This window comes from Aulostomus chinensis, chromosome 3 (genome assembly GCF_037954235.1).
Source record: "Aulostomus chinensis isolate RoL2024-O1b breed Wild chromosome 3, RoL_Achi_v1.0, whole genome shotgun sequence".
Taxonomy (NCBI): Eukaryota; Metazoa; Chordata; class Actinopteri; order Syngnathiformes; family Aulostomidae; genus Aulostomus; species Aulostomus chinensis.
In genome coordinates this window covers 29,818,902-29,832,423 of record NC_141322.1, presented here as the reverse complement: position 1 = coordinate 29,832,423, position 13,522 = coordinate 29,818,902, and the positions used below count along the sequence as shown (strand labels likewise).

The window sequence follows — 13,522 nt, the reverse complement described above, 5'->3', positions numbered from 1 at the left end:
GAACGAGCAGTGAGGGAAACGGCTTCCTGCACATTTCTGCGTTTTAAAGAAAAGAGAAAATACCACATGTGCTGATTGCGAATTGACATTTGTGATTAAAAACTAAAAGAGGCGTGTTTAAACCCATGTAAACCACCACACTGCAGCAGTTTAGAGAGGATATGCAGTACTGGAGTGACTTTTATCCCGGGGAAACATCCTTGAAGAAGCATGCACGTCCTCTCAAAAGAGTCGCAGATGGAAACAGAAAGATAACAAACGCTTGTTCCTCGGCCATATTCAACTCCCCATGGCTAAAAAAGGACTTATTTCTTTGTGTTGGCAGCTCTACAGTGAGATAACATCTTAAAATATCACACCACCTCAGCCTCATCACAGGTCTACGCCTTTGGGTTGCTTCCATCCAAGGATATGCAGCCTCCATCCTGTCAGACGATTTCTCATTCATGAGGTTTGATGGAGTTTTACAGATAAGAGTAATTGCCTCAGGGCATAATGCCTATCATGTGTTTGGTATTTCTGAGGGTCCAAGCGAAGCTGAAAGTGGACTCGCTGATGGTTACATCTTATTTTGATAGCGTTACGTCGTGGAAATATGGTCAATTTTGATTAAAATCACATTAAAAAGAACACAAACACAGATTATTTGGTTTAATTCGGGAGCGTCTGGCTGATTTTAACTCGGCATCAACGACAAATGTCTTATGGATATTCCAAAACCTTAAAAAGCACACTTGTCAGAGGTTTCTGTTTCCCCTCTAAAACCAAGTTTATTTTCTTCTTCTTTAACAAACAGCACATAAAGCTACGAAAGACTTGAGGCGTGCTGAGGAACGTATAGAACTGCTTTTAACTTTAATCCCAAACTGGTGAGAAAGCCAACAGTAAATTCTCTTTAAAGCTCTGCAAATATTGCCTTGCCTGCATGCCTGTATGTTTTCCACTTCTTCCACAATGAAAGGCATGTCATTTGAAGTAATTATCATTATCATTGTCAGATCGTATGTCCGGTGGCATTAAGAGAGGAAGAAATCTAAACCAGCAGAGTCTGGCGCGGGGATCGAACTCACGGGTCTAATAGCACACATCTGGGGGGAAAAAAAAAAAGAGTGCTGTGGCATCTCCCTGACATTCCTCTGTTGTTCCATATTAGATGACTCTAGTCCTTTAATTCCTGCGCTCTTGTTATCTTATTGTTTTCAGATGATGAGGAAGAACATGTCATTTCAGTTCCCTCTGATCCGCTTTCTCTGCTTCCTCACCGACGGCAGCAGACGATCATGAGCTAACTGAGCCTTTTGTTGCTTGTTTTCCTGGTAATTTAGCAACATCTGACAGTCGCTTAAGATGTAGCCCTCCCCAGGGTCGTTTTGCCGTCTCGACTCGGAAGTCTTCACTGATACATATTTCTACTTCTGCCCACTTCGTCTCGTCAAGCGTGCCTGCTAATTAGCCGCAGTGCAGCTGCTAGACTTGGGGTCACGGGTTCAAGCCCAGTCAAGTGATGTAGCTGCTGCAGGTGCTGCTTTCCTGGCCTCTGTAGTTGCAGTTTAATAAGAGCCGCTGCTGTGGTGGTGCTCTGGGATACCTCAGGCTGAACATCTCCAGGCTAAAAATAGCACCTAACTTGCTGATTTAGGAGAAACTATGAAATCAAGATTCTAAGAAGGAATTTTAGCTCTAAACGCAGCGACTGTTAATACTTCGTCCACAAGCTTGACCATCTGTGTGCTTTCCAATTAGTGCAAATCCATTCAGGTAATTGGGGAAAAAAAGAGGCTGCAAGGGAAAGTTCAAACCTTTTTGACTCTGAGGAAGGAAGCAACCCGAGCAGGCGGACTTAAAGAGGAGCAACGAGCAGGTTTCAGGATATACAACATGTGCGAAGCTCCTTCAGCGAGTTTTATGCTGTTTAATAGATCATCACACTCCAAGCTCCACAAGATAAACACGAACCTCGGCGTGTTTGTGAGTCATGAGCACATGATGACCTGGATCTGTGTTAAGTTTCAATTCAGACGTTCAGGCTTAATCTGGCTGATTTGACGTATTTTTCTTGGCGAGCAGTTGCACATCATTTCCAGTTCTCAGGTCTCGGTCTTCACTCATTCCAGCTCACAGCAATTTGAGCCACAGCAGTAGAAAAATAACAATGAACAAAAGGGTTCTGGTTCTACTCCTGTGGGGTTCGGACCCTAATTATCTTAATCTGTCAACTCAACAACTTGATTTTGTAGCATTTCAGCTCAAATAATCAACAAAGAGTAAATTAGTTCGTTAATTTAGTCCGTGGTCACTCACACTACCTAAAGTTGTCCAGCGGGACGCTTGAGGGCTCCTGATGAAACACCACTTGCGTTTCATGATGACCAGCCACAGATGAGACCAGGAGGAACCTCTCGCCGCAGGCTGACGAGACCGTAGAGAACCTGCTGATGGTGGATTGAGCGGACGCTTAATTTAGACGTCAGAATCGACTCAACATTTGTGCATCATGCAGCAGTTAGATATGCGATGCATAAAGAGGCCGATAAGAATCCAAATACTTTTGATCCATTAGTGCACCACAAATCACTTGGTCATAAATTTAGCCAACATAACTACGGAAAACAAAACTAATCACAACTGTGTCATTGTACAATCTGTCCACATGTGGACAACTCAAACAACCTCTTCCTAAGTTTAATATGCATATTTGTAAAATGACTTTGTGGCTGCAGACAGATGTTTGGTGTTAGTGTGAGAGCTTATTGTATTTATGGTGGTGATAATCTACCCTAGTCAGAGTGATTTACCCGACTCCCTTTTGAAGAATGAGAGCAGCAGTGCAGAATTATTTAGGATTTAATACATTTTCCCTGCTATAAAATCAAAATAAATTGCATAGCTAGGGTTTTATGATGCAGCGCAACACAGTTGTAAACCGAAACGAAACAGTGGTCAAAGACCAGCAGCATGCATCTGTCTCGTATCTGTATCACTACTGGTTGAAACAAGCATGTCAACTCCCCTGCCATCCATCCATCTGTCATCATTATTCCATTTGTACAACAGCGTTTCGATTTTTTGGAGAATGTTTAAGCCGAAATGAATCATATTTGTCATAAATCTGAACTGAAGACCTTCGCTGCTGCTCATCACGAATGCCCTCTGACTGCTGATAAAAGACACTCCCTCGTGGGAAGAGAGCAGCTGCACTTCCCTGATTAATGTGCTGAATACAAATAAACTTGCTGCTGTCCCGCAGCATCCCAACAGCTCGGCAGGCTACTGCGAGCTAGCCGAAGCTAAGCTAGCTCAGAACACAAGAGGAGCATGCTCTCACAAACCAGGATGTAAGAAAGTATATCTATATCTATATCTATCTATCTATCTATCTATCTATCTATCTATCTATCTATCTATCTATCTATCTATATATATATATATATATATATATATATATGTGTGCGTGTTAGGCTCCAGCACCCCGCGACCCTTAATGTGTAGGAATAAGCGGAAGATGACGATGGATGGATATATGTGTGTGTGTGTGTGTGTGTGTGTGTGTGTGTGTTGGTTACCTGTTGTAAAAAAATTAAGAATTTAAGACATCCAACTTATTCTAAAATGACATGTTTTCACCTGCTAGTCTGGCTCTGTCTGTGTCATTTCTTTTACACATTCGTGTACGGTTTCTGAGCAGTCACAAAAGCAGCTGTGTGTGTGTGTGTGTGTGTGTGTGTGTGTGTGTGTGTGTGTGTGTGTGTGTGTGTGTGTGTGTGTGTGTGGTGTAACCAGTCAGTCTTGCTGCTCCCGCTGATCGTAACGGAGAGGAGCAGTAACAGTCAACGAACTGTACAAGCAAACAAAACTAGATCTGTAATTAACAAACAACGAGCAGACGCTCGTCGCTGACCACATTACTTCTTTGGGGGAGGGGAAAATAATGTTGTTTCCAGCTCTAACAAAAAGGGGTATTGAGTTGTAAGACTTAGAAGGTTAAAAACAATAATCCTAAAGTGTGTAGAAATTTATGCATAAGAAAACTGCATACATTTTTATACTCTTTGTATCTCTCTCTCTCTCTCTCTCTCTCTCTCTCTCTCTCTCTCTCTCTCTCTATATATATATATATATATATATATATGTACAAAGACATCATCAGGAGTCCTAACCTTACCTTATCTTGTCTTATCTTTCCTTATCTTAACTTATCTCAACTTATCTTATCTTATCTTAACTTGTCTTATCTTTCCTTATCTTACCTTATCTCAACTTATCTTACCTTATCTTATCTAAACTTATCTTAAAGAAGACTCGATCTAACAGCTGCACACACACACTTGAGGGATAAACCCAGTAGCATGACAGCTTTTACACTCACATGATCTGGAGTTACAGATGCAACTGACTTCAGGTTTGGGAGCCAATCTGGATCAAACTGTAGATCCTGGATCCTGAAGACTGGCAGGACCTTGCTATCAGTGGTCTCTCTTCAAGTTCCTTGAGTCCATGTCGAAGAAAAGACAAATCATCCAGAAGATGTTAGGTTTTAGATTAAATCGCTGAAAAATTCAAGCATATTTTGATGGGATTTGTTGAGGCAGTGTACTTCAATGAAGTAATCTCCCCGAGGATCGTGTTCTGGATCTGCGATCCACAAAACCTACTGTGTCATTGGTGGATGGGAAGAACATATCTGAAGGAATTCTGAATTAAATGGCAATGAGCAAATATGCATAAGTGATTCAGATTAATGTCTCCTACCACAGAGGAGACTGTTGTAGATCACACACTTCCCTGTCCGTGCACTGTAGATGTGCGTGGTCTACTTGTCCAGCCCCACATGGATCTGGTGTCCTGCACAGTAATACAACACAGAGCGAGAGCTTCAGTCCATTTTCCCAAGAATCATATGCATTAAGTTAACTCAACGCAGTCCCAGGCAGATGTAGACGCAGCCCCGGGCGACTAAACCCTCAACAACAGGGACTCATTAGAGAACAAGGAGCTCTCTGAACACTCCTTTACACGTTGTTGTTGCCTTTTGTTTTTTACAAACTTTCACTAACATTCAAAGTTGTGGGAAGAAATGTGAAAAGCATGTTTGTGGTTGGACAGAAGACATCATTATGAGGTTTGCTGTCAGTGTGGTGGGTTCAGTTTGCTTCGGGCCACAGGTGATATTTGCACACTCAGTGCTGGAGCGTTGAATGTATCAAAGATGCTCCCGTACCGCAGGTCGCTCACGTCTCCCTAGGCTGCTGCTCTTCAGTCGGCTTAGGCCCCATTTATTTCCCCTCTCTTGGCCTCTGCACCTGCTGTGGTACTTTGACTCATCCCTCCGTATCCAGTAGGATGACGTATGAGAGAATGTCTGGATTGTTAAACCTTTGCATGCTGTGCAGCTCCGACTGAAGTTTTTGATGTCGGCGTGTGGTGATGCTTGTGGTGTGTGTTCCGTGTTTGTGATGGCTGTGACCATGCAGGGCTGTGCACTGCTGTATTGAAATGAACGTAACTGGTATAGTTTAGTACGTTCATAATGCCCGTGTGACTTTTTAGGTCAATGTTTGCATTTGTGCGACTCTCAGGACCGTAGGCTGGCTGAGAGGGTTGATGGCTGAACTCCGGGGCAGTTTTTCCTCACTTGAATTAAACATCTAAAGACAAAACCCTAATAATAACGGGCAAGTTGTGATTTGTGACTTTGGATTATATCAGATTTTAACCGCACGGCAGGCGCATGGCAGGTCCAGCATCAAGCATCACCATCACCACTGGTGTACACCACTAGGGTGTTTATGAAGTACATGTCATGAATGGCAGGAGACACTGAACGTCACTATTCTTCTGTACTTGTTTTTCTTTCAGTTCTTTCTCACGCTCAGCTGCAGAGACCATTTGAATATCAGCACTTTAAAGACACCAATGAGTGGATTTTTGTTATGATTGATGCCTGAAATTGTAATTTCACGATTGGTTTTCTTTCAGCGCACAGAATTCTTATTGCATCTTCATCAAAAAAATGCTGTAAAGTTGTGTTTGCAGTGATTATTTGAGGAGGAGGCTAGGAGGCAGTGGTCTGGACCCCCCCCCCCCCCCCCCCAACAACACACACACACACGATTTCCATGCAGGCATCAGATAGGACGTTATGTCCAGTATGGTAGAGGAGAAAAACTGAGTGAGTTTTGACAATAAAATTTCAAGCAGAATTTGGCATCACACCACGAGCGGAAAAACCCAAACCAAACCAAAATACTAACAACAGAAAAAAAGCGCCAGAGAGAAGATCATTGCCAAGAGAAAAATTAAAATCCTCCTTTTGTACACTGGTTGGAGATTTTCTGAATTTCATTTCCACCAAGTCGTCCAACCCCTACAGCTACGTTGTTTGTTCAGACCTTCTGATACACGGTTCAAGCACAGTGTGGTTAGGTTAAGGCCCGAAAACACTTGGTTATGGTTAGGAAGATAACACATCCTGAGGTCAAATAAGCATTTTTAATGGAAACTAGAAGCCAACGCTCACCACTGGCGACACGAAACCAACAGCCGACTTCCGCTGCAGCTGCACTCCTGCGGTATCCACTCGCCGTCCGCAGCCTCACGGTATCCAAATGTCACGTAAACAGCTAGGAATCAGCATTAAACAGCAGCGACCTTCAAAAGAGTTTTGCAGTAGCCTTGAACTGGAGTCCTTTCTGCCCACCCACTGCTCCCTCCACCTCCACATACGGAGTTCCCCCCCTTTTATTGATGTCATGTGACAGATGTGGACTTGTCCGCTCGTTCTGCTCGGAGGACAAGTGTGTAGATTCGGAACAGCAGAACGATACAGAAAATCAAGTACACAATAATATATTTGGTCCGGTCTAGTGTCCAGTCCTCAGTATTTTATCTGGGGGGCGACAGATTCTGATTCTCATCACCATCCTGCTCTCCATTCACACAAAGTCACCCAGTAAAACCAGTCAGCTGCTGCTGCCCTTTGCTATCCAGTAGACTGCACCAGTTTATCAGCTGAATAAAAACTCCTGCCATGATAAACTCACTCACCTGCCTCTTCCTCAGGGATCAAATTGAGCCCTGCAGTCCATCCTCTGTTTGAGAGAAGCGTTGATTGATTATTTTGGTCTTACTGGACGCTGTGAAGGCTGGTGAATTTCATTGATACTGGGAGTTGTTCCTCACATTTTGTCCAGTCCATATGAATGATTGTTGACGACGTATTAGGCGTACTCTCAGACAGCAGGAGATTTACAGCAGGGATGTGAATTAGCTTTGTCTGGGTCCATCTAATCGATTGGCTGGTGAATTTATAGCTTCAGCCTGGATTCGAATGTGCGAAAGAGGAATTTAGAAGTGTAATTCTTCAGCTGCTGCGGTCCTCTGCATGAGGTTGTGTTCATGTGTGGGTGCGTATTTGTGTGTGTTTGTGTGTGTGTGTGTCGGCCGGCATGGCTCCACGCAGCTTATAACTTCATCCTGATTTATCATCTGTTATGCCGATATGCAGGGTTTTTTTCTCAGCCGCAACATGTGGTTCTGAGTGTAGTGAGTGACTGTTGTGCAACCAGTCAGTGCAGCCTCGAGAGGATAATACCAGCAGTTCTGGAGAAGCCTCTCACTTTTCCTCTTTGTCTGGTGAGATGTAGACAAGGCCACGTCTCAGTGAGATATCATCTTGATTTTAAAGGTCCTGATCACAATCTCTGCTCTTACATCATCACTTTCCTTTCACACTGATTTTGTCTGGGTTCTGCTGCCGCTGCGCCGGCACCAGACGCAGGTCGGGGTTTTATGTTGTCCGTTCGTCCTGTTCTGGTGTCTCTGGAGGGCCTTGAGACGGTTGCTTGTCCTAATTTCCACCGGGACTCAAGAATGGACTGAAAAGATTTTGATGGTCAAGGGTCAAGTGGCGAGGTCGCTGCTGCCCCACGTGTGCAATATTTGTGTGGAAACTGTGGAAATGAAAGCGGGTCTCACACAGGATTGAAGAACCAAAATTTCTAAAATTCTTCTCCGGTGACTTCAGTGGAGAAGAATTTCCGCCTCACATAACCCGCATGACCACCTTCAACCATGATGATGCCGACATCGCAGAAAGAGAAGGAGGAGAGTTTGAAAACGAACTGAGAACATCGACCATGAAGACACAGCTTCAAGCTTTTGCATCATCCGTTAGCAGAGTGCATGCAGATTAATTTATGACCAAACACGCGCAATGGCGTTGACGTTCCTGCGCAGGAGAAGCCTGAGCAGAATGAAATGATTATTCAAATAAATGTGACATCTGAGGAACGTGAGAGAAACTAGGTCAATGTCGTCTGGTTCCTCAGCTGGTTTTTTTATCTGCTCAGGAACTGGAAGTTGAGCCTGGCTTCAGCTCGGTATCTCGCCGCGTGCTCGTATGTTGAACGAAGACGTTGGACCAGTCGGAACATCTGCAGATGTTCGGATCTGGCTGCGTCCCAGCTGTGGGAAATCAGCTGGACGATCAGCATGAGGTGCTCCTCTGTCACAACACAACACACACATCTTTAGTTATGTTACACACACGGCTGACCCTGAATGTTGGCAATCAAAGGTAGTAGTTAGCAAATTGGCAAAATTGTAAAACAGAAAAGAAGCCCACTGGATTAAAAGGAGATTATGTTCAGTAAAGTGATACAGGAAAATAATAGATGCCACCACAGATTTTGCTGAGGGTGTGTTCATGTTTGCAGCCGCTTGTTGCTTAGTGAACATTGTTTAAATACACAAGTGATCCCTTTGTACTGTTTAAGACTAATCTGCCCAGCTGCACTTCTTTTTGGTTTGAAGCAGAAACACTGGAGGAATCTACAGCAGAAAAACAAACAAACATCCTTCGTGTCTTTTGGATTTCTTTTGGATTTTTTTTATCTGCAAATCGGAGCTTCCACGTGAACTCGTCTTTCACCTAGATGACGTTCATGTTTATACATTCGTATCATCTTTCCATCGTCCTTTTTCCTTTGGCAGCGGTCGATCCAGGACCACCTGCTTCCCACCAGTACTCTGAATATTTGTGGGTTAACAGAGCTCAGCACGTACCAGGGATGTAAACCCGAGCTGTAAAACATGAGCTGTGACCATTGATGATGAACGCGTCTGAACCAAAACCACGACGCAAAAACCCGCGACATAAACGGAGCCCGGACCCGATGAAGTGTTGTGATCCTCACGTGCGCATCCGAGGATGTTCCTGCTCTGTGGGATGAGCAGAAGGTGAAAATGACCTGCAGGACATGAAGTGGCTGTTGCCCTCTAGTGGCTGTAGTAAAACTGTCCTCCAGGGGTGGGTGGATGGATAGATGGATGGATGGACTGACAGTCAGGGTCTGAGGCTACTCAGCGGAGTCCTGTAGGAGGCTATACCGACTGGAGGAAGAGCTTCTGGGGTCATTTCGTGCTGTTTTGTAGCTTCTGTGACGAGACACGTGAGTGGAAACTGTAGGCGTTGACGTGATGTCACCATTGGTGAAAGTGGATTGACGTCCCAGTCACATTTCACCCCAAAATCTTCCACCACTGTGTGGTATGAGAAGGTCAGAAGAGGCCACGTACGTCGGCTTGGACTTGAGTTAATGAGAGCAGACGTAGGTTTCACTGTCGTATTTCCACACACGAGTGTTGATGCTTTCATCAAATGCATGTAGATTCGTGCTGCACAGGAATCTTGACGTCAGCCTGAGCTGTTATGGATATGTTATTAATTATATGAGAGCACCACTCAAATGTTGCAGAAACTCTTGTTATTTTTGTGAGATATTTCTTGTCGCTGTTTGTCTTCTTGAGTAAAACACTGTTATTTAAAAGCGTACCGCACCAAAGCGTGTTTCTGTATTTTTTCATGCTAGTTGAAGTTTGTGTGTTTCAGAAATGTACGGCGTCTGAATGATCAGTAATTTGTATGTGGGGTTTTTTTCTGGTGATGAACAAGCAACAACAAAACAAGCTACATCCATGACATCACAATGTTGAGCACGATCAGAAACACCATCAGCGCACGACGGCCGCGCCACCAAATGCTAATGTGAATGCTAATGGAGGGAAAGTTCAGAGGCACCTCAGCATCGTGTCCAGAATCACTAATGAAGGACAGATTACATGAATGGAGGGATGGAGGAGGAGAAGGAGATAAAGAGTGCATGACTATGTTAAAGAAGAGGATGAAAAGAGGAGACAGGAGGGGATTTACCCCCTCCACCCCTCCACCCCCCCACCTCTGAAGACGGCTCTCGTTACTAATGGAGGACAGATGATAGCAGGGTGTAACGCCGCCGTGCTGCAGCCCTCCTGTAACTGACGGGAGGAGGGAGGTCTGATAGGACCCCCCCCCAGACGAGAGATCAATAATATCAGTCAGAGCAGCCAGCGGACCTCCAGTGTGGCCCAGCCGTGATGATGTCATGCAGGGAACCGGGCAGATTCTGACCTTCATCAGTGTTGCCCCCCCCCCCCCCCCCCAAAAAAATAAATTCAAAACATCTAGCAGGCGAGTGTGCAGGAGGATGTTGCCACATATTTCAGTTTCCACTCATTTCAAGAAGAAGGAGAAGAAGAAAAGAAGAGGAAAAGAAGAGGAAGAAGAAGAGGAAGAAGAAGAAGAAGAGGAAGAAGAAGAGGAAGAGGAAGAAGAAGAACAACAAAGCTACGGGACACAATGGAGACTAAAAGAAACTTCATGAAATCAAAGTGGATCTGAGTGAAGTCAGTTAGGTTTGATGAAGGAGTCAGCGGTTTACACGAGTTTACTACACGTAAAGGTTTTGTTCTGCGATGTTCGGAGCACGTCAGTCAACACTGCTCTTGGCGTTTGGAGCATTTGTGTATCTTTAAAAATGGCGGTTACAGTTAAGCAGATGAACCAGACTCTGCGCTACCGTGAGAAAACGCCACTCGCATCAGAGGCGTCAATGTACTCAGAGGAACGCGTTGAGTTCTTGGTCTTTGAAAAGGTCCCTGGTACCTGTTGGGGCTAAAAATCGCCCCCCCCACCCCCCCACCCCTCGTCCAAGAGATAGAGCAGGTCATAACTCTCTAGGCTCCTCCTCCTGCCTGGCATCCCTGAGTGATTGACAGGTAATGTTATCAACTGCTCTGAGTAGCATTAAGGTAGAAAATCCTTCCATAAAATTCCATTTAGGAGAAGCGGCGAGCCAAGGAGAGCATTTCCTGACCCCAATTAGAGGAGCTACAAGGTTTTTGTTTGGCCTTTTTCTTCTTTCCTCCCTTTCTGCTTGTATTTATTTTCCCTCTCTGATGTTCAACCAACCACTAAATCAACCTCAGTGCCGTATATTTTAAGCATTGATTCCACTTTTAAAGCCCAGCCAAAAATATTGGCTCTCTCTTCTTCATCGCTGAACATAAAAAACATATTTCTAGTGAGGCTAGCCCTGCTGTAATGGAGCGAGACAGCTCCGTGAGGTATACGGGTCCTTTCAGACTGATGTCATATTTTGCAAAACATCAAACTGCTAATTCAGTGAGTTCAGACCTGCTGATGTTTTGATCTGACGTTCTGAAGCTTTTAGAAATCGCATAAATTCAGGTTATCTTTGAGTTCAGAACTTTTAACTTTTTTTTTTAAAAGGAAAAGAAAAAAAAAAGGTTTCCTTGTCTGTGTTGCTGAGGTCAAAAATACTCTGAGTGGAAGCAGAGACGCATCACGGAGAACATTTCACTGACACATCAGATCTGGACCATCAACCCCCAAGAATCCGAAGTGGTTCACATTAGACTTGGGCGTAATTACGCCAGACCGAAGTCTTGAGGCGCCACAACACCTGACCCTTAATGGTGCATGAAGGAGCGCTGAGTCTTCAGATGGAAGCGGAGGAGCGCTAGAGCGACGCCAGCATTCACCAGATTCCTCTGAGCTCAGGTGTGATGTAGGGAGCGTGTCATCCTGAGGTCAGAGCAGCTGTCAGAGCCGCTGCTGCACAGAGACGGCTGATCACCTCTTGACCTGAACACACATCCACACGCACACTCACGTTGATCTGCAGCGGCGTGTTGACTCATATTTACAGCCCACTGATGGATCTTCCTCCTGCTGCGTTTCTGCTGTCCTTGCCGCCCAGAACTCACTCATCTGGTCCGCACCAGGACTCAAGCGGGCCTTCGCGCCAGCGAGAAACGAACCAGACCATCTGAGAAAATGCACCAGGGCTCGTTTCGGGTGTTAAAGGGTCCTGAGATTCTCTACAGCTGAGCTCATGAATGGACTTCGTATCAGACCTGATAGAGGATTCATGCCAGAACAGCAAAGTCCAGGCGAAAGACTCGAGATGCTGGAGAAGGAAGAAGTCGTGGGTAGAAATAAAGCCGTGTGGAGGAGTCCTCCATCATCGCAGCGCTGACCTACATACACGCCTGTGACGGCGGGAGAAACCAGATCACTGCACACGTGACGAGAACACACTTGAGCTCCACAGACAGGACCTGGGACCTGAACCTGGGACCTGAACCTGGGACTTTCACATGTGCAGTCTCAGTGACAGTGAATTCATGTCATGTTCCAGCATACGTGGAACTCCTGGAGCCTCCAGGTTGATTTCTCACCCCCACACACTCAGCCGACCGTGCCTAGAGGTGAGAGGCCAGGTGAGGTCTGGTCCCGTGTGCTACGTCACGCGAGCACCAGCATTCTGAATGGGGACTTCAACTAGAGAACTATTTTATCTCAGTACTTCTACTTGGTCTGAAACAAAGGTAGAAGTACTGAGGTGTGGCGAATAGGAAAGCGCGCGATACTGTAGCTGCAGTAGCGCTACCATGTACGAATACGTTGTGAAGAAGTACCAGAGACCTGGCGTCTACTACAAATGTCAAGACTGGAAGAATCATTTCCTTTCCTTGACTGTCAAGTCGAGTCAGACGTCTTCACATGTGAATGAAACAGGGCAACGACAACATTCCTGCTACATGTGTGTTTGATGTGAGCTTGTTTATGACTTATATGACAAAGTGTGTACTCACGCAACTGAAACCAAATGCAGATGCACCATGATTAATGACATAAAAATATACTCTAAAAAAATATTCCGGCTATTTATTGTTTTCTCTTTTCTTTTCATCTGTCAGAAAGAAGAGAGCATAAAAAAGAACTTGGCAGAAAGAGAGAGAGAAAACGACTACGGCTGCTGGCCAGCGGCAGGTTTGTCAGCTCGCCAAACGCAACAGAACCCCTCGCCGGAGAACGTGGAGATCCCTGACGTCGACACAGTCGCATCTCTGAGGTGCAGCGCAGCACGTGCGGGGTCAACGGCCAGCTGACACCAGCTGCTTGTAAAATAAATAAACAAATAAAAACTACATTCTTATTTATCAGCTTAATTCAAACGTCCCTCCGAATGTCAAAATCTCAAAGAATACAGGAATGTTCCTCCGGAAATGACGGCGGTCTCGGTGACTGGGACTCCTGCAGGTCGAGGGTTTGCGTTGGAAAGAAGGGACGTTTCAAAAGGTTGGTGGTCTCGCCACGTTTACGTCTGCCGCTTCCCCC

General features: G+C 45.1%; 1 protein-coding gene across 1 annotated transcript in view; it reads left to right on the top strand.

Moving 5' to 3' along the window:
- Positions 1–13,314, top strand: part of rspo4 (R-spondin 4) — a 28,738-nt gene extending 15,424 nt beyond the window's left edge. Inside the window, exon 5 of the mRNA XM_086200294.1 lies at positions 13,102–13,314. Coding sequence (XP_086056420.1) covers positions 13,102–13,232 — 131 coding nt within the window. The 3' untranslated portion in view covers positions 13,233–13,314. The remainder of the gene's footprint in view (positions 1–13,101) is intronic.
- Positions 13,315–13,522: the final 208 nt, after the last annotated feature.